This window comes from Narcine bancroftii, chromosome 1 (genome assembly GCF_036971445.1).
Source record: "Narcine bancroftii isolate sNarBan1 chromosome 1, sNarBan1.hap1, whole genome shotgun sequence".
Classification (NCBI taxonomy): domain Eukaryota; kingdom Metazoa; phylum Chordata; class Chondrichthyes; order Torpediniformes; family Narcinidae; genus Narcine; species Narcine bancroftii.
The window spans coordinates 102170324-102190078 of NC_091469.1; the positions used below are offsets into that span (position 1 = coordinate 102170324).

Below are 19755 nucleotides of genomic sequence, written 5' to 3' on the forward strand. Positions count from 1 at the left end.
GATGTGGGCGAACAGCGGCTGCATGATGCGCGCAGCTCCCAGGGTGAAGCGGTTGTAAAAGTTGACCATACCCGTAAACTCCTGCAACCCCTTGAGGCTGTTCAGGCGTGGGAACTCCCAGATGGCGATAACCTTCGCAGCGGTGGGCGTGGCTCCTTTGGCCATCATATTATGGCCCAGGAACTGCATAGACTCTTTCCCGAACTGGCACTTGGCCGGGTTGATGGTAAGGCCGAAGTTGGCCAGCCGGGAGAAAAGGGCATGTAGGTGGGTCTTGTGTTGCGCCCGGTCCTTGCAGGCGACAAGGATGTCGTCCAAATAAATAAAGGTGAAATCTAAGTCCCTGCCCACAGAGTCCATGAGATGCTGGAAGGTCTGAGCGGCGTTCTTGAGCTCGAATGGCATGCGCAGGAACTCGAACAGGCCAAAGGGGGTGATGGTGGCCATCTTGGGTATGTTCTCAGGGTGCAATGGGATCTGGTGATATCCGTGCACCAGGTCAACCTTGGAGAAGACCCTCGCGCTGTGCAGGTTGGCCGTAAAGTCCTCGATGTGAGGGATGGGGTAACGGCCAGGAACGGTTGCCTCGTTGAGCCGTTGATAGTCTCTGCAGGGACGCCAGCCACCGGAGGCTTTCAGGACCAGGTGGAGCAGCGAGGCCCACGGGCTGTCGGATCGCCGAATGATCCCCAGCTCCAACAGGTGCAAAAACCTCCTTCACTACCTGGAGCTTGTCAGGCGGGAGCCAGGGTGCCTTGTCGTGAACCAGCGGGCCCTGGGTGGAGATGTGGTGGAACACCCCGTGGCACGACGAGGCAGCGGAGAACTGTGGCTTGAGGAGTGTCGGGAACTTGTCGAGGATCTGCTGGAACTCGCCTCTGGGCATGCTGATCGTGGCCATCTGCGGTTGCTCCGAGCGGGAGGCATCGAGGCGAACAGCCTGGAAGGTACGGGCGTCCACCAGGTGCCTACCTCGAATGTCCACCAGAAGCCCATTGGCGAGGAGGAAGTCTGCACCCAGGATGGCAGTTGAGAGGGACGAGACGGTGAACCTCCACATGAAATTCTGTTGGTCGATCTGCAAGTGGACTGTCTTGTCTCCATACATCTAGATTGCCGTTGTGTTGGCCACACGGAGGGGAGGTCCACAAAGTCGGTTCCTGGATTCAATGGCCTTGGTCGGTATGACGCTGATCTGGGCTCCAGTGTCAACGAGGAACCGCCGGCCACTGACTGAGTCCTGTAGGTAGAGAAGGCTCTGTCCTTGGCCAGCCACCGCACCCATTAATGCGGCCAGCCTGGTCGTTTCTCTGGAACGAGCAGGGCTGATGACACTTCCGAGCCTTGGCTCCCCAACGCTGGTGGTAGAAGCAGAGGCCTGAAGTGGATGCTGTGGCCTTGGTTATGCTCTCAGGGGCCACTGCAGGGGCTGGGTGCTCTACCGCAGCTCTAGTGACGGGTTTGGCGTGGTTGTGCCTCGTGACCTGCTGGACTACTAAGCCTTCCGAGAGTCGTGCGAGCCATAGCTCTTGGGCCTTCTGGGCGACCTTTCTCGGGTCAGTGAAGCTCTCCTGAACCAGCAGCGGGCGTATGTCCCCGGGCATATGTTCGAGGAAGATGCGCTCAAAAGGTGGGCAGATAGTGTACTCACCCATGAGCGCGAGCATCTCGTCCATCAGTTCCAATGAGACCTGTCCACCAGGGCGTCAAGGTGCAGCACCCAAGCGGCACGCTGGTGTATGCATAGTCCGAGGGACCTGGTAACCACTCGCTTGATAGTCTCGAACTTGTCCTCGGCGGGTGGGTGCTGAACCAGGTGCAGCACGCATCTGGTGGTAGCCTGGTCCAGGGCAGCGACCACATGGTAGAATTTGGTAGTGTGGGACGAAATCTGGCGGAGGTGAAACTGGGCCTCTGCGTGGACGAACCAGGTCTCCTGCTCCTAAACCAAGAATTCAGGCAGTTTCACGGCTATAGCGCTAATCCCAGGCTCGCTCATGATGGGTTCAAAGACGTTTGAACCAGTCGGGGTCACCAATTGTAGCGGCGGCTATACTGCTCCTTCAATAACACACACAACCAGATGGGTTGAGCTGAGTGAGCAGACTAGTTTATTGCAGGCTGCTGGGCTGCACTTATACTCCCAGCCGGGACCTGGCTTAAAACCGCACTGGAGGGCGCTGACGTCATCCGGTCCCAAAACGTGGGTTTCTGAGCCCCGAGCTGGAAGGAAGGGAAACCCCTGATGGCGCCATTTTGGCCAGCTGCCCCACCGCATGGCTTACAAGTGGGGCCGGTTCGTCTGCCTTGTGGTGAGCCATCACACCTCTCCAATAGTTTTCCCACCACTGATGTAAGACTCACTGTTTTATATTTCCCAGGATTCTCCCTATTAACTTTTTAAAATAAGGGGAGTATGGCAGCCCACCACAGCGGAGATTGAGCTAGCACATTGAACAGCAGCATAACATACAGTAACATGTCTCTTAACACAGCGAACCGGCGCGGTTGAAAGCTGGAGCAGTACAAGACCAGCAGCCCTAAAATGGCACTGGCCAAAAGCGATATAGAGAAAAAAAGAGAGTTGGCGGACAAAAAAAATACGAAATATTACAAATGTACAAGGTGGAGAAGAACATAATGAAAAAAAAAACAAAGGTATTACGAATTGGGAGAAAAAACACAAAATATTGGCCTGGCAACTTAAAACAGAGCAGGCTGAGAACTGTATTGGCAACAAGGAAAAATGATAAACAAATCACATACACCCCAATAGAGATCAATTAAAACTTTAAGTAATTTTTTAAGCAAATGTACCAAACTGAGAATGCAGGAAAAAACAATAAAATAGACAAGTTTTTAGCAAAAATCGAATTGCCGCAATTACAAGTAGAGGACCAAAGCAAACTGATAAAATAGTTTGAAATGGAGGAAGTACACGACATATTAAGAAAGCTACCAAACAATAAAACACCAGGGGAGGATGGATTTCTAATAAATTTTATAGAACATTTAAAGAGTTATTAATCCCACCCCTCCTGGAACTAATGAAGCAGGTGGAAGAAACACAAAACTTACCAGAATCATGCAAGACAGCAATAATCGCAGTAATACCAAAATCGGGGAAGGACCCATTAGCACCAGCATCATACAGACCAATATCCTTACTAAATGCAGATTATAAGATAATAGCAAAATTATTAGCAAACAGATTGACCGACTGTGTACCAAAATTAGTAAAACAAGACCAAACTGGATTTGTCAAGAAAAGACGAACAGCAGATAATATTTGTAAATTTATTAATTTAATTCATGCAGCTCAAGGGAATAAAAGACCAATGGTGGTGGTTACGTTAGAAGCAGAAAAAGCCTTTGACAGAGTAGAGTGGAACTACTTATTTAAGGTGTACAGAAATTTAAACTTCTGGAAAATGTATATATTTTTATATAACGGGTCGTTGGCAAAAGTAGTGGTAAATGAATATGTTTCGAGCCAGTTCAAATTGAACAGATCAACTAGGCAGGGATGCCCATTGTCCCCCTCATTGTTCGCCTTGGCAATAGAACCATTAGCTGAGCTGATAAGAAAAGAAAAGAAAAGGGATAAAAATAAAGGAGAATGAGTATAAAATTAGTCTGTTCGCAGATGACATCATTGTATACCTAACAGAATCAGAGAGATCAATAAAAGAGCTATACAAGAAATTGAAAGAGTATGGAAAAATATCAGTACAGGGTCAACACAAATAAAAGTGAAGTGATGCCAATGAGTAATGTGGACTATACAGAACTCAAAAAAGAATCTCCATTTAAATGGCAATCACAAGCGATACGATATCTTAGTATCAGGAAAAACAATAACCTAAACCACTTGTACAAACTAAATTATCAGCCATTAATAAGGAAAATATAGGAAGACTTGGAAAATTGGGAAGAATTTCCACTAACATTGATAGGGAGTGTGAACTGCATTAAAAAGAACATATTCCCACGGTTACAATACTTATTTCAAACATTACCAATTCCCTTGACAGAGAAATTCTTTGTAGGACTAAGAATAATAGGGAAGTTCTTATGGAAGGGGAAACAATCGAGGGTAGCGCTGGACAAATTAACAGAAATATATAATCAAGGTGGGTTACAGTTACCAAACTTCAAAAACTATTACAGAGCTGTGCAATTAAGGTACTTATCAGATTTTTATCAGATGGGAGAAAAACTGGATTGGACTAGGATAGAACTAGATAAAATAGGAGAAAAGGTGCCGGAGCATATACTTTATAAATGGGATGATAAGCTGGTGCAATATAACAATATAATGTGATGCAGTACTGCATCACATATTTAAAATATGGAAGAAGATGCATGGAGAAAGAAAAAAGATTAATTATCAAATACCAAAAATGCTATTGACACAAAATCCACTAATCCCTTTTATAATAGACAACCTATTTTTTAAAGAATGGTCCTGGGAGACCACAAGCCCTGCATCATGTTCGAGCAGGCATTCTTGGAGCATCTGCTCGAGGACATCCAACTGCTCCTGGCTGACGTGGATTTAAGTGACCCCTAGAAAGTCGCAGCACAGGCGTATATTCTGTGGAAGCAGAAACAGAAGTGCTCAGCTACCGTGGGGCTCATCATGAATTCTTGCAACCAGACCAAGACAGACCCTAGAAAGGATCAGCAGAGACAAGTCCAAGGAGAGATGGTGGTTCTACCACCAAAGATGGGGTTCCGAGGCCCTCTGATGCTGGTCGCCCTCCGAGTTCCAGGGAAACGACAAGGCCAGCCATCGCTGATGGCCATGGCAGCTGGCCATTCAGAGAGCCTCCTGTATGTATGGGATCGCCTTTCCTGTATACGGAGCAGAGGTCAGGGTGATGCCCCGACCAATTTGGACTCTAGATGCAGGCAAGTGAGCCCCGTGTTGAGGGCTGCCAGCAACAGCAGCATACAACCCTATGGCATGTGTAGGGCCGAGCTGCAGTTCGGAGGCAGTCATTTCTCGTGGCAGTTAACGCTGGCCGCAGTGGAACAGCTACTCTTCGGAGCGAACTTTCTGTGGACCCTCAGCCTCCTAGCAGACCTCAAGGGCAAGAGAATTGTGCACGGGGAGACGTTTCAAACTTTTGCACTGTGGGGTGCTGGGCTCCCGGCACTGCACCTGGATTCCATCCATAGCTCGGATGATGCTGGCCGAGTTCCCAGTGATCCTTTCCCCTCAGTTCATGGTGGAGGTGCCCGGACATGGCATCATGTCTTTACCAAGGGTCCACCTCTCCATGCAAGGCGAGTCAACTTCCCCCAGAGAAGCTCCAACTGGCCAAAGAGGAGTTCCGCAAGCTTGAGGAGTTCGACATCGTTTGGCAGTCAGACAATCCATAGGTTTCTCCCCTGTACTTGGTGCCTAAAGCATCTGGGGCTGGAGACCATGCGGAGACTACCGTTGGCTTAATGAGCCACCCCTCCAGATTGTTACCCCATGCTGCATATCCAGGACTTTGCAGCAAACCTGTACAGATAATTTCAAAGTGGACTTGGTGCGAGGGTACCACCAAATCACGGTGCACCCTGGTGACTTCCCCAAGATGGCTATCATCACTCCATTCGGACTATTCGAGTTCCTAAGGATGCCATTTGGACTCAAGAGTGTGGGACAGACCTTCCAGCGACTGATGGACGTGGTGGGCCGAGACCTGGATGACACCTTCGTCTACTTAGATGATATCCTGGTGGCGAGCAGAACCCGGCAGGAACATCCATAACATCTCCAAAGCCTCTATAGTTGCCTACGTGAGTTCGGTCTTAATATCAACCTGGCTAAATGTCACTTCAGGCTGAGCACAATTGACTTGCTGGGCCACAGGATTACCAAATGCGGGGCCACACCACTACCCAGAAAGGTTGAGGCTATCCGAAACTTCCCGCGGCCCAGTATGACCAAAGGACTGCAGAAGTTCATGGGGTGGTCAACTTTTATCACAGATTTATCCCCACAGTGGCTCGAACCATGTGCCCGCTCTTCACCCTGATAACCAGCAAGGCGAAGGACTTGACCTGGGTTGACGACTCTGCACGAGCGTTTGTGGAAGCGAAGGAAGCCCCGGCTAATGCTGCACTCCTGGTCCACCCCAGGTAGACGCACCCATAGCCTTTACGGTTGATGCCTCAGGAACGGTGATTGGTGGACTTCTGAAGTAGCAGATATAAGGAAGTTGGTGTCCTGCTTAATTTCTTAAGCAAACATCTGCGGTCCCCTGAGCTAAAGTACAGTGCTTTTGACAGAGAGCTACTGGGGCTGTAATTAGCCATCCACCATTTCCAGTACTTCCTAGAGGGAAGGGCTTTCATGGACCACAAGTTGCTGATGTTCACCCTGGCCAAGATCTCTGACCCCTAGTCAGCCAGCCAGCAAAGACACTTTTCTTGTGTTTTGGAGTATACCTCCAATGTAAGGCACATCTTAAGAAAAGGCAATGTGGTTGCGGACGCCTTGATAAAACAGCATCCACCTCTCTGGCTAATGGACTGGATTTCATGGTACTGGCGGTGGCATAGCAGCAGGTCAACAAGATACCTCAGTACAGGACCGCTGTCACTGGGCACATTTGACCTATCGTCGCAACAGCATGGAGGTGACAAGTTTTCGACTCCATCCACGGGCTGGCACATCCATCAATCAGGACCATGGTCCAGTTGGTGGCCAGGAAGTATGCTTTGCTTGGGTTACAGAAACAAGTCAGCAGGTGGGACAAGACGTGCATGCAATGCCAAACAGCCAAGGTACAGTGGCACACCAGGAAGATCCCCCCGCAGCCTTTTGAGCCAACGGAATGAAGGTTTGACCACTTTCACATGGACATAGTGGGACCCTTACCAGTCTCACAGGGTTTCCACTGCCTGTTCGATCAGAAGCAATCCCCCTGGCCGACACATCCACCAGGTCCTGTGCCAAGGCACTCATCTCGTCCTGAGTAGCAAGGTTTGGGCTACCATGCCATATAACCTCTGACAGAGGCACACAATTTACCTCCAGCCTGTGGATTGACGTTGCCATCCTGTGGGGAGCTCAGCTACACCACACGACAGCATACCACCCGCATTCTAACAGGCTGGTTGAGCGCTTATGACCAGACACAAGGGCCCCAACTGGGTGGACGAACTTCCATGGGCACTGCTAGGGATTCATACAGCCCCAAAAGAAGACCTCCTCATATTCTCTGCTGAGCTTGCCTACAGAACTCCACTCATGGTCCCCATGGATTTCATCCCACCTACCAGAGGTCAACAGGAGGATACAACCACCTTCCTGGACAGGCTGCGGGAAAAGGTCAGTAACCTGGCTCCGAGCCCACCCTCCAGATGCAGGCAAGCTAAGTTCAACATCCCCAAAGAACTCCAAGATTTTGTATATGTGTTCGTGCACAGAGGGCCACACCATCCACCGCTACAGAAGTCCTACGAAGGCCCCTTCCAAATCATCCAGAACAACAGGGCCACCTTTGAACTGGACATTGGTGGCAAACCAGAGGTCTTCACCGCAGACAGGCTCAAGTCGGCACACACAGACCCGACACAACCAGCGGAGACACCAGAACCTCTACGCAGAGGCAGACTTCCAAAGACATTGGTGACTCCATCCAAGTTCACTATGAACTGTAGCGCCACCGAGGAGGTCGAGCCAGCACATTGCATGGCACGCGCGGTAGTTCTCTTCTCTTTGGCTTGGCTTCACGGACGAAGATTTATGGAGGGGGTAAATGTCCACATCAGCTGCAGGCTCGTTTGTGGCTGACAAGTCCGATGCGGGACAGGCAGACACGGTTGCAGCGGTTGCAGGGGAAAATTAGTTGGTTGGGGTTGGGTGTTGAGTTTTTCCTCCTTTGTCTTTTGTCAGTGAGGTGGGCTCTGCGGTCTTCTTCAAAGGAGGTTGCTGCCCGCCGAACTGTGAGGCGCCAAGATGCACGGTTTGAGGCGATATCAGCCCACTGGTGGTGGTCAATGTGGCAGGCACCAAGAGATTTCTTTAGGCAGTCCTTGTACCTCTTCTTTGGTGCACCTCTGTCACGGTGGCCAGTGGAGAGCTCGCCATATAACATGATCTTGGGAAGGCGATGGTCCTCCATTCTGGAGACGTGACCTACCCAGCGCAGTTGGATCTTCAGCAGCGTGGATTCGATGCTGTCGGCCTCTGCCATCTCGAGTACTTCGATGTTAGGGATGAAGTCGCTACAATGAATGTTGAGGATGGAGCGGAGACAACGTTGGTGGAAGCGTTCTAGGAGCCTTAGGTGATGCCGGTAGAGGACCCATGATTCGGAGCCGAACAGGAGTGTGGGTATGACAACGGCTCTGTATACGCTTATCTTTGTGAGGTTTTTCAGTTGGTTGTTTTTCCAGACTCTTTTGAGTAGTCTTCCAAAGGCACTATTTGCCTTGGCGAGTCTGTTGTCTATCTCGTTGTCGATCCTTGCATCTGATGAAATGGTGCAGCCGAGATAGGTAAACTGGTTGACCATTTTGAGTTTTGTGTGCCCGATGGAGATGTGGGGGGGCTGGTAGTCATGGTGGGGAGCTGGCTGATGGAGGACCTCAGTTTTCTTCAGGCTGACTTCCAGGCCAAACATTTTGGCAGTTTCCGCAAAGCAGGACGTCAAGCGCTGAAGAGCTGGCTCTGAATGGGCAACTAAAGCGGCATCGTCTGCAAAGAGTAGTTCACGGACAAGTTGCTCTTGTGTCTTGGTGTGAGCTTGCAGGCGCCTCAGATTGAAGAGACTGCCATCCGTGCGGAACGGATGTAAACAGCGTCTTCATTGTTGAGGTCTTTCATGGCTTGTTTCAGCATCATGCTGAAGAAGATTGAAAAGAGGGTTGGTGCGTGAACGTAGCCTTGCTTCACGCCATTATTAATGGAGAAGGGTTCAGAGAGCTCATTGCTGTATCTGACCCGACCTTGTTGGTTTTCGTGCAGTTGGATAACCATGTTGAGGAACTTTGGGGGGCATCCGATGCGCTCTAGTATTTGCCAAAGCCCTTTCCTGCTCATGGTGTCGAAGGCTTTGGTGAGGTCAACAAAAGTGATGTAGAGTCCTTTGTTTTGTTCTCTGAACTTTTCTTGGAGCTGTCTGAGGGCAATCCACTGAAGAGGTACTGGGCTTCTCCTCCAGGAAAAACAAGGACTGGTTCAACGAAAACAGCCAGGAAATCCAAGACCTGCTGGCAAAGAAGCGAGCTGCCCACCAGGCTCACCTTACAAAGCCGTCCTGTCCAGAGAAGAAACAAGCCTTCCGTCGCGCATGCAGCCATCCTCAGCGCAAACTCCTGGAGATCCAAAATGAGTGGTGGACTAGCCTCGCCAAGCGAACCCAGCTCAGTGTGGACATTGGCGACTTCAGGGGTTTTTACGAGGCTCTAAAGGCTGTGTACGGCCCCTCACCCCAAGTCCAAAGCCCGCTGCGCAGTTCAGACGGCAAAGTCCTCCTCAACGACAAGATCTCCATCCTCAACCGATGGTCAGAACACTTCCAATCTCTTTTCAGTGCCAACCGCTCAGTCCAAGATTCCGCCCTGCTCCAGCTCCCTCAACAGCCCCTAAGGCTAGAGCTAGATGAGGTCCTCACCCAGGAAGAGACATATAAGGCAGTTGAACAACTGAAAAGTGGCAAAGCAGCAGGTATGGATGGAATCCCCCCAGAGGTCTGGAAGGCTGGCGGCAAAACTCTGCATGTCAAACTGCATGAGTTTTTCAAGCTTTGTTGGGACCAAGGAAAACTGCCTCAGGACCTTCGTGATGCCATCATCATCACCCTGTACAAAAACAAAGGCGAGAAATCAGACTGCTCAAACTACAGGGGAATCACGCTGCTCTCTATTGCAGGCAAAATCTTCGCTAGGATTCTCCTAAATAGAATAATACCTAGTGTCGCCGAGAATGTTCTCCCAGAATCACAGTGCGGCTTTCGCGCAAACAGAGGAACTGACGCGCGGTAGTAAACAGCAACAAAACACACTGTAATGCAATCCCTTAACACAATGAACCGGCGCGTTGAAAGCTTGAGCAGTACAAGACCAGCAGCCCTAAAATGGCTCTGGCCAGGCTGCCCAGCTAACAGATCAATAACAGGCTGGGGAAGAAGGGTATTCACATGCAAGAATGTTCCTGCCCACTATTGTTATTCATGCTGCTGATGTCAGCCAATCAAACAAATGGTGGGAACTCCAACTGCATAAAAGGAGTCTTTCCAACCTCATAAATCTCAGAGAGTTTAACATCCCACACTGCCAGTGTGTGTTCCTTTGTAGCTTTTGGCTACAGGAGCACATTTCCATTCTCCAATCCTCCGGCACCTCCCTGTGGCTAAGGAGGACGCAAAGAGCTTGGCCAATGTCCCAGTAATTTCTTTCCTTTATTCCTATAGCAGCTGGGGTATATTTTGTCTAGTCCTGGGGACTTATCAGTCCTAATATTTTTGAGCAGATCCAGCACTTTCTCTTCCTTAATTTCCACAGGTTCCAGAATATGTTCTATTCTGACTTGAACTTAACCAAGATCCTTTTCTCTGGTCATTACTGAAGTAAAGTATTCAAAGTACACAACCTCCTTTCCCTCCAGGCACATGTTGCCTCCTTTATCCTTCAGTAGCCCTACCATCATTCTTGTCTTCCTTCTATTCTTCGTATATGTATAGAACGCCTTGGGGTTCTCCTTAATCCTACTTGCCAAAACCTACTCATGTCCCCTCAGTCCTTTCTTTTATTTGAATATTTTATTTTTGATTTTCAAAGAGTCATATAAATTCAGGCAATAATATACTTTCTTACAACACTTATGTATAACCTACTGTAACATAACTGATTGCACTCAGAGACTCGAGAGGAGCACCACATTTTTAATAGCTTTCAGTCAATGGCCGGTAGATACAATAGTCCTCAGGTGAATCTGAATTAAGGCAGGAAAACCAGGGTTTATATTGGGATAGATGAGGGTGGAGCCAAGGGAGGAGCCAGCCATCTGAACAACATATAGACAGTAAATTCCAGTTCACTGCTTTCACACCTTCCTTCAGAAGAGAACCTGTGGATGAAAAACAGAGACCATACATTTGAAAAAAACTAATATTTTACAAATATTTACAAGTTGAGTCTAACAGGAGGTCTAGTTATTCTGGTTGAGTGCTTCAATACTGGAGAACTTTGGGCTTCCTGGACCCTGTGGTTCAGGGTTATTGGGGCTCGAGGGCTCCAGCTCTGGTCGCTGAGTGGATTGACCCACTTCCTGAGCAGTGTTTTCCATAACTCTGGGTGGGGTACTTGGTGGTTCATAGCTTGTTTGAGGCGTCAGATCCTTAGTTCTGGCAGGTGCCAGTCTCTGATCAAGACTGTGTCCTCACTGACATCAGGGTATGCCATGTAGGCATACATTGGGTTAGCGTGCAGCAAGTGCACCTTCTCGATCAGGGGGTCTGTCTTGCTCCTCCTCACGTGCTTTTTCAGCAAGACTGGCCCCAGTGCCATTAGACAAGGCAGGAGGGTAGATTTCCTCTGGAAAGTAAACATTAGTTGTTTTGGTTGCAGTGCAGAGAAGCGACCTTATGGAAAGAACTGCTGTGGGTAGGACTTCTTGCCAACGTGAGTCTAGAAGGCCTTTGGACTGGAGAACCAATTTCACAGCCTTCCATACCGTTGCGTTTTCCTTTTCAACTTGTTTGTTCCCTGGGGGATTGTAGCTAGTCGTCCTGCTTGAGGCAATACCTCTTATGAGCAGGTACTGGCGTAGCTCTTCACTCATAAATGATGAGCCCCAGTCATTATGGATATAGCTGGGATTCCCGAACAAGATGAAAATAGAGCGCGAGGCCCTGATGACCATGGTGGTGGTCATGTCTGGGCAGGGTATGGCGAACAGAAAATGTGAATACTCATTGATGATGTTAAGAAAGTACACGTTTCTATTGGTGGAAGGGAGAAGACCCTTGAAATTGACACTGAGTCATTTGAAGGGGCAGGATGCCTTTATTAGGTATGCTTTGTCGGGGCGGTAGAAGTGTGGTTTGCACTCAGCATAGACCCGGCAGGACCTGGTCATTTCCCTGATTTCCTCAGTGGTGCAGGACAGGTTGCATCACTTGTCGAAATGAGCCATGAAAGTGATGCCTTGGTTGGAAAGCTCATCGTGCAGTGACCGCCACTGGCCGGCATTGCAGAGGCACAGCTTCCTCTTGACAGGGCATCTGGAGGTTCATTGAGAGTACCTGGCCTTTATGTGATATCATAATTATAGGTGGGGAGTTCTATCCTCCACCTCGCAATCTGTCATTCTTTATTTTGCCCCTTTTTGCGTTATTAAACTTGAATGCCAGTGATCACTGCTTGGTGAGCAGTGTAAATTTTCTGCCAGCCAGGTAATGCCTCCAGTGCCCGATGGCATCTACAGAGGCTTGGGATCTTCCTCCACGGATGGGTTCTGAAGCTCGTGACCTTGTAGGGTGTGGGGATGCGGAGGCAACCAACCTGCCCGCCTGGTTAAGGGTAGTGGCCAGAGTTATGTCAGAGGCATCGCTTTCCACCTGGAATGGTGCATTCTCGTCCACCACATGCATGGTGGATTTTGCGATGTAGCTCTGAACGTAATTGAAAGCTGCCTGGGCTTTAGCCTATAATGGAAAGGAGATGGATTTTAAGGGGGTGGAATTTATTTGCGTAGTGAGTGACCCACTGGGAGTAATAAGAAGCCCAGGCACCTCCTTAAGGCCTTCATGTTCTTTGGGGTCGGGAGGTCTAATGGGGTATGTTCACTCGGGGTCATCCTCCACCACATAGCCCAGAATTGCCAGATGTTTTAGCCCGGAACACGTACTTACTGGAGTTGTATGTGAGAGTCAAGGTCTTGCCTGTATAGAGAAACTTCTGGAGGTTGGCATCATGGTCTTCCAGAGAGTGTCCACAAATGGTGAAATTGTCGAGATAAAGGAAGGTGGCCTTTAACCCGTATTCATCAACCATTTTGTCCATTTGTCTCTGGAAGACCAAGACCCTGTGAGTGATACCAAAAGGGATCCTCCACAACAAATAAAGCTGTCCGTCTACCTCGAATGCTGTGTAGGGGCAGTCCTTGGAATGGATCAGTAACTGATGGTATTCAGCATCAGGTCAATGGGCGAATAGACGTGATACTGCGCAATTTAGTTTATCGTGTCTAAAATTCGAGGGAGGGGATATGTGTCCAGAAGTGTGAAGCGATAAATTGTTTGGCTATAGTCAATCATTAGCCTGGACTTTTCTTCCCCCTTTTTACGACTTCCACTTGTGCTCTCCAATACGCTGTTGATATTTTCTTTAAGCAGCCGCTACATCTCGGCTCTAATAAATTCCTGATCCCCCACACTGTTCTGCCTTCTCTTTGTGGCTATCTGCTTGCAATTTGGAGTCAGGTTCAGGAACATTTGGGGGGATCACTATTTAGGGTGGAGAGACCGCATGTGGCATCTGACTTTTGGGACTCTCCATTCTGCATTGTAATTGGAGGAAGTGGGCTAGAGTACTCCATGGTCATGCTCTTCAGGTGACACATTACTTTTGTGCTTATTCCCAATTTACTCTCCCTAGTTCCTGCCTCATACCACTGTAACTGTCCTTCCCCTATTAAACACTTTGTCTGCTTTTGTCTTTGTCCATAGCTATGCTAAAGCTCAGGAAATTGTGGTCACTTTCACGAAAATGCTCCCCCACCCAGAGGTCTGTCATCTGACCAGGTTCATTACCTAGTACTAGACCCATTATGGTCTCTCCTCTGGTTGGCTGGTCCACATACTGCGTTGGGAATCCTGCGACACACCTGATAAATTCTGCCCTATCTATCTCTCTTGCAATAAGGAGGTGCCAGTCAATGTTTGAGAAGTTGAAGTCTCCCAAATAACAACCCTGTTATTTCTGCACCATTCCAAAATTGCCTACTTATCTGTTCCTCAATTTCTGAGGGCTATTTGGGGGCCTGTAGACTACTCCCAATACAGTGATTGCTTCTTCCTTTTTCTGACATCTACTGACACTCCCTCCACAACATCCTTCGTTTCTGCAGCTGTAGTGCTATCCTTGTTCTCTTCCCCACCTTCCATTCTCTTTTACCTTCCATCCTATCCCTTTTTAAAGGATGTAAACCCTGGTACCTGCATCTGCCAATCCTGTCCTTGCTTCAGCCAAGTCTTTGTAACGGCCACAACATCGTAATTCCACATACTTTAAACTAATTTCCATTATTCTTCATACTCCTTGCATTGGAATAGACATATTTTAAACCCTCCAACTGACTACATTTATGCTTCCTCCCCTACCTGTCCTTCCTCGCAAACCCACAGCATGTTGCGTCATCCTTCCATCTCTGCCCATTTCTCTGCCCTCACATTCTGGTTCCCATCCCTTTGTCAAATTAGTTTAAACTCTCCCCGCATCTTTAGCAAACCTACCACCAGGATATTTGTCCCTCCCCAGTTCAGGTGCAGGCTGTCTTTTTGTACAAGTCATGCTTTCTCCAGAAGAGATCCCAATGATCCATAAATCTGAACCCCTACCATAACTCTACAGCTATGCAGTCATCTGCCATGACTTCCCATTCCTACCCTCAATGGAACGATGCACTGACACCAGTCCTGAGATTACCTCCCTTGATGTCCTGATTTTAAGCTGCCTTCCTTATTCCCTCTTCAGGACCTTATCCCTACTATCCTACTATCTTTGTCATTGAGATCAATATGGACTATGACAGCTGGCTGCTCACCCTCCCGTTTCGGAATGCTGTGAACTTGAAGTGAGACATCTTTGACCCTGGCACCTGGGAGGTAACATACCATCTGGTAGTCTCAATCTTGTTCACAGAACCTCCTTCTATTCACCTAACTAATGAATCCTCAATCACTATAGCTCACCTCTTCTCCACACTGTGCCAGAGACCTGATCCCTATAACCTTCTGCTTAGCATAGATAAAGTACCTCCTGGTGAAATACAGACTCTTCTACCTGCCCAGGGAATTTTCATGCATGTTGATTGTTGCAGTCTATGTTCTGCCTTCTGCTGTTGAGGGTGAAGGAGCTTTAAGGTGCCATCTGCAAAGCCCATATGTCTCACCCTGACAGTGCATTGTTTGTTGCTGGTGACTTCAATCACGCCACCCTGAAAACTGTCTTACCACAGTTTTAACAGCATGACTTCGCCACCAGAGGGGAGAACTCCCTGGATCTAATGTACACCAGTGTCTCTGGTGCCTGCAAGAATGCACCTCACTTCGGTTACGCGGGTCACATCTCTGTCCTGCTAACATCGGCATACAGACCACTGGCAAAGCAAACTAGGGCAGTTCACAAGGAGATCAGGGGAGCCACAGCAGCACTGCAAGACTGCTTTGAGGCCATGGACTTGAGTTATTTCAGGGAGCCTGCCACCTACAGCGGTCTTGTAAACATAGAGGAGTACACGAGCTCAATGACTGGCTACATCAGCAAGTGCATTGAGGATGTCACCAAGATCAAATGCTTCTCAACCAGGGTAACCAGAAACCATGATTGGATGCAGTGGTCTGGGCCCTTCTCAGATCTCGTGATGCTGCCTTCAGGAGAGGGGATAGGATGGAACTAAGATCAGCCAGGGCTTCCGATTTTTGTCATTATCCCTCACAAATAGAAAACAATTTTTTTGTCAAAACACTGGGGGCTAAATGGTCTCTCTATTGCAATAACTACTGAATGTATTAAATATAAAAGGTAAGAATAAATCATTAAAGCCAGTGCATTATCACAGAATCATCTAACTTTTGCCTTTTTTGGTCTGCTTTGCTTGAACAATGTGCTTAAAATGCAATCTTTGTTGCAATTTTCCAAGTTCATTTGATGAAAACAAAATCTAACTGGGTATTTGAAAGATAACTGAACTTCAGTAAAATCTAATTTTCTTTTAATGCAGTGTTTATGACCATCTGATCTTCGGGATTTCCCAGTTGATGATTAAGTTTAAGAAGGACTCCCCTTTATTACAGCAGCATTTCTGCACGTGGTCAAGCTATTTGTGTTACATTTTGCCATCGATTAGATTAATGTGAAATCCTTCCATGGAAATGCAATTTCTGTCACAGGAACAGATGGCTGTTGCCAATCATAGCTTCAGTCAGTGAGTTTTAGTCTGCTTGACTGACTGATGGAAAACAATTACAGTAAAAGTTCTAAAGTCCAGAATGCTTAGGGATTGGGTTCTTTGGATTTTCCAGATTCTCAGGCAGTACTTTTAAAATTCAATTTTAAAGAGGAATAAAGAAGAAATGAACAGGTAATTTTTTTTATTTATTAGGAAATACAGCATGTTTCATTTATCAAAACAAGCAGTTTTAAAGAAAAATAAGATCAACACGACAAAAATGTGTACATAACTTTTTCACTTCAAAAAAAGCGTGTAATGCTTGAAATTATGTTTAAAAATGAACATTGTAAAAGAAAAATACAGTATATAAATGGCTACCTGTATTAAGCGAGGTCGCTTGTTGCCACTTTGCATTTGTGGAGCTTACACATGCATGCACACAAAAGCCCGCCAAACCTTAAAAGTTTGAGAGTCCAGATTCTTGGGTGGTCCGGATTTGTGGCCTCTGGATTTTTGGACTTGTACTGTACAGAACTACCTGTTTTTTATTTCATTTGTGGAGATTCCTAGAGAGCTGTGGAGAAGTTCTGACGTTGGCCTGTCGGCCATCTATTGCTATCACCTTTGATTTTCTATCTGTCCTCAGGAACAAATAACAGTTTCCTTGTAGATTCATTGCCTATCTAACTTATGCTTCCACAATTGTATATTTTCTTTCTCCTGTCCTTCGTCTGAAGCAGTTGAATACACCATTGGTATTGTTGAGAGCCCAAAGGGCCCCAAAACCCAGCAGCAATCGAGATTCACCAAGACAAATTGTTCCTTAAACAAATGTTGCTCTTAATTTTATTTAAATTTAAAAACAGGATGAAACTTTAACTTATTACTATTAACCCCTTTCTAATTCTAAGCATAATATATGTAATGTGTGTACGTTCAGGAAAGTTCTTTGATTCACTGTCCAATCATTCACCTCTCACTTCTCCAAGTTCACCAGTATCAGGCAATTCTTATACTGTGCACAGATTTGACATTTATGGATCTTCACCAGGCTCTGGTGCTTAAAGGTAAATGGTTACTGCTCAGGAAGGTTCTTGTTGGTTTCAGAAAGATATTTGTTGCTCATTGAACAAATACAAGCTGATTTGCTCCGATCAATCATTTCAGTGTCTTTGCAAGCAAACTTGCCCCATCATGGGCTTTTCAAATGATAACCTCATCTTCCAGATCACCACAGAGTTCCTCTTGTTTCCCTTTATTTCAGAAGAAACACTCTAGCCAGCCATTTCCTCTTGTAAAGACTACAAGGGTTTTCAACAGGCTGAACTCAGAACTCACAACCCGTCTTCAAAATGGGTTTTCAACAAGCCTGCCAGCTTGCCATGTTGCAGCCTGAAAAGCTACTGCAGAACTGACCTCTCTCTCTCTCTCTGCTTGTAAAAACAAGACCTCCTCCCAAGGCTCCAAACCCAATCCATAAAAGATCTTTATCAGCACTTGAGCCCGGACTTTTCATTTACACCTGCTTTTGAAATTCTTTCCTAAGCAGTTCCATTGTCTTTGCAAAAATCACTGGGGCCTCAATGTCTAGCTTCAGTAAAGCTCTTGCATTTTAAATGATGTGTTTTATTACTCTGTTTGTGAAGTGACCTACACTGAACCCCCACAATCTATCTCTTTTAAAGACCTATTTATATATAATATAATATAACCCATAACAGTATGCTGTTTCCTTCTGCTTCCAGATTCTGGAAAGCTCACAGACATTGCTGACTGTCCTAAAGCGGGAAGCTGGAACCCTGAACCAGGTCAATGAGAACAGAGTGGAATAGGAATCCTGATTTTCAGCCATCAGCTTCAACGACAAGTTTCCCAATAGAAAATAATCATTGTATAGTTTCAAATAATAGTTGTCGAAGACTGAAAAATGACTTCAAAAAAGATTTGAATTTGTAGTTGTTTCTAATAAAGTATGTAGAAATGGAAAGCCTGGATGATTTAAACAGTCATTATAGTGGGTTACAAGGCAGGCGTTTACCTTCTTCTTGTGATAGGAGGGATAGTTGTATTATTTGAATTCCCCCTTACCAATTTGACATTGAAGGAAAATGTTGGAGAGAATAGCTCATATTGGCCATCGTCTCGAGCTTCCCCTATTCTCAGCAACAAGTTAAAAATGTCTGCCAGGGCCCAAACAATTTCCTTCCTCCCCTCCCTTAGTGTTCTGAGACGGACCTGTTCTGGGCCCTGAGTTTATCCACCTGGATGTAATCTCAGACTGCTAACACATCTTTATTACTGATGCAGACATGCCCTAGGCCAGCCCAATAACCCAAAGATCATTTTTGTTACTTTTTTGTGGACTTTCTAAGCAAATCAACACTGATTCCTTGTAGTCTTTAACTCCTCACCCCAAACCTCTCTCAAGAGGGTCATGTATTGCTGCTCTTGTGTTAGAGTAAAGGGCATTGTAGTATCCTTAGCACAAACTGTTGAGCAGTGGTTAGTCTGGAAGGCTAAGAAGATTTTGTTCCTTCAGTGTACACAAACTCTGGTGGAACTGTGCAGGATGTCAGATGTGAGACTGGTAGTGGAACAGAAAACTTACAGACTTATTGAGACGTCCTGCTTTCCTTTTCCCGTTGTAGAAACAACAGCAATGAGTAGTACATATTTAATTGGAAGTAGTGACTTTTATTTGGATAAAGTGAATGGAGTCAAAGAGTGTTGATTGTGAAAATAAATTCAAAAAAACTCAGAGGCTGATGGGGCTGCTCAAGTTGGCCCCCGAGCTGTCCCACTGGGGGTAGAGAGAAACTGAGGAAATGAAGAGTCTGACGTAGCTCACGTGAAGGTAATTGGCAGCAAAGTTAAAGAAATGTTCCAGTTTATTAAAAAAGAATAACGATTACAAATAAATTATTTTGGAAAAAAGTGCGGAATAAAGTGAGGGAGGATTGAAAAATCGGAATGTTGCACCTGTTCCAGGTGGAGGTTGATCGATACCAATTCCAATTGCAACATCTTTTATTTGGAGGACAGAAAAAGAATCAAAATAGAAATTGTAATAAGTAGTAATGTATTTATGCCTGTGTGCATGCGACATAATTGTGCTGATTGTGAAGGTGTTGTCACTCATATACACTATAATGGGGGAACTATCTTTAACTTGTATTAAACCACGTCTCTGTGTACTTGTGTATTACGAAACGACAGATACATAACAGTGGTGACGAGGATTGAAACAAACCCCCCTCCTGTACTCCAGACAGCGGAGGGAAGATTTAAAATTTTCAATACAGCCCCAGCCACAGAGAACAAAGGACAGTCTCAAAATGGTGGGAAATATGGAGGTAAAGTTTGAAGAATTTGTGGAATCGGAAGAAAACTATGTTGAAAGGTTCGATCACTACTGTCTAGTCCATAACATTGATGAGACATCACCTATAAACCAAAAGTGATTACTGTTTTTGAGCCTAATAGACAGTAAAAATTTGATCTACTCAAGTTGATCTGCTGGCACCTGAGAAATCAGGGACAAAATCGTATACACAATTATGTACAACAAAATGGGCACATCCAAGTCCCACATCACCAGTTATGGCTGAAAGACAAGTTTCATGAGAGAA

General features: G+C 46.5%; 1 protein-coding gene across 1 annotated transcript in view; it reads left to right on the top strand.

The window, feature by feature from the left end:
* Positions 1-18113, top strand: part of ssna1 (Sjogren syndrome nuclear autoantigen 1) — a 40858-nt gene extending 22745 nt beyond the window's left edge. The window contains exon 3 of the mRNA XM_069934547.1: positions 17872-18113. Within this exon, the coding sequence (XP_069790648.1) occupies positions 17872-17958 (87 nt within the window). The 3' untranslated portion in view covers positions 17959-18113. The remainder of the gene's footprint in view (positions 1-17871) is intronic.
* The last annotated feature ends 1642 nt before the right edge of the window (positions 18114-19755 follow it).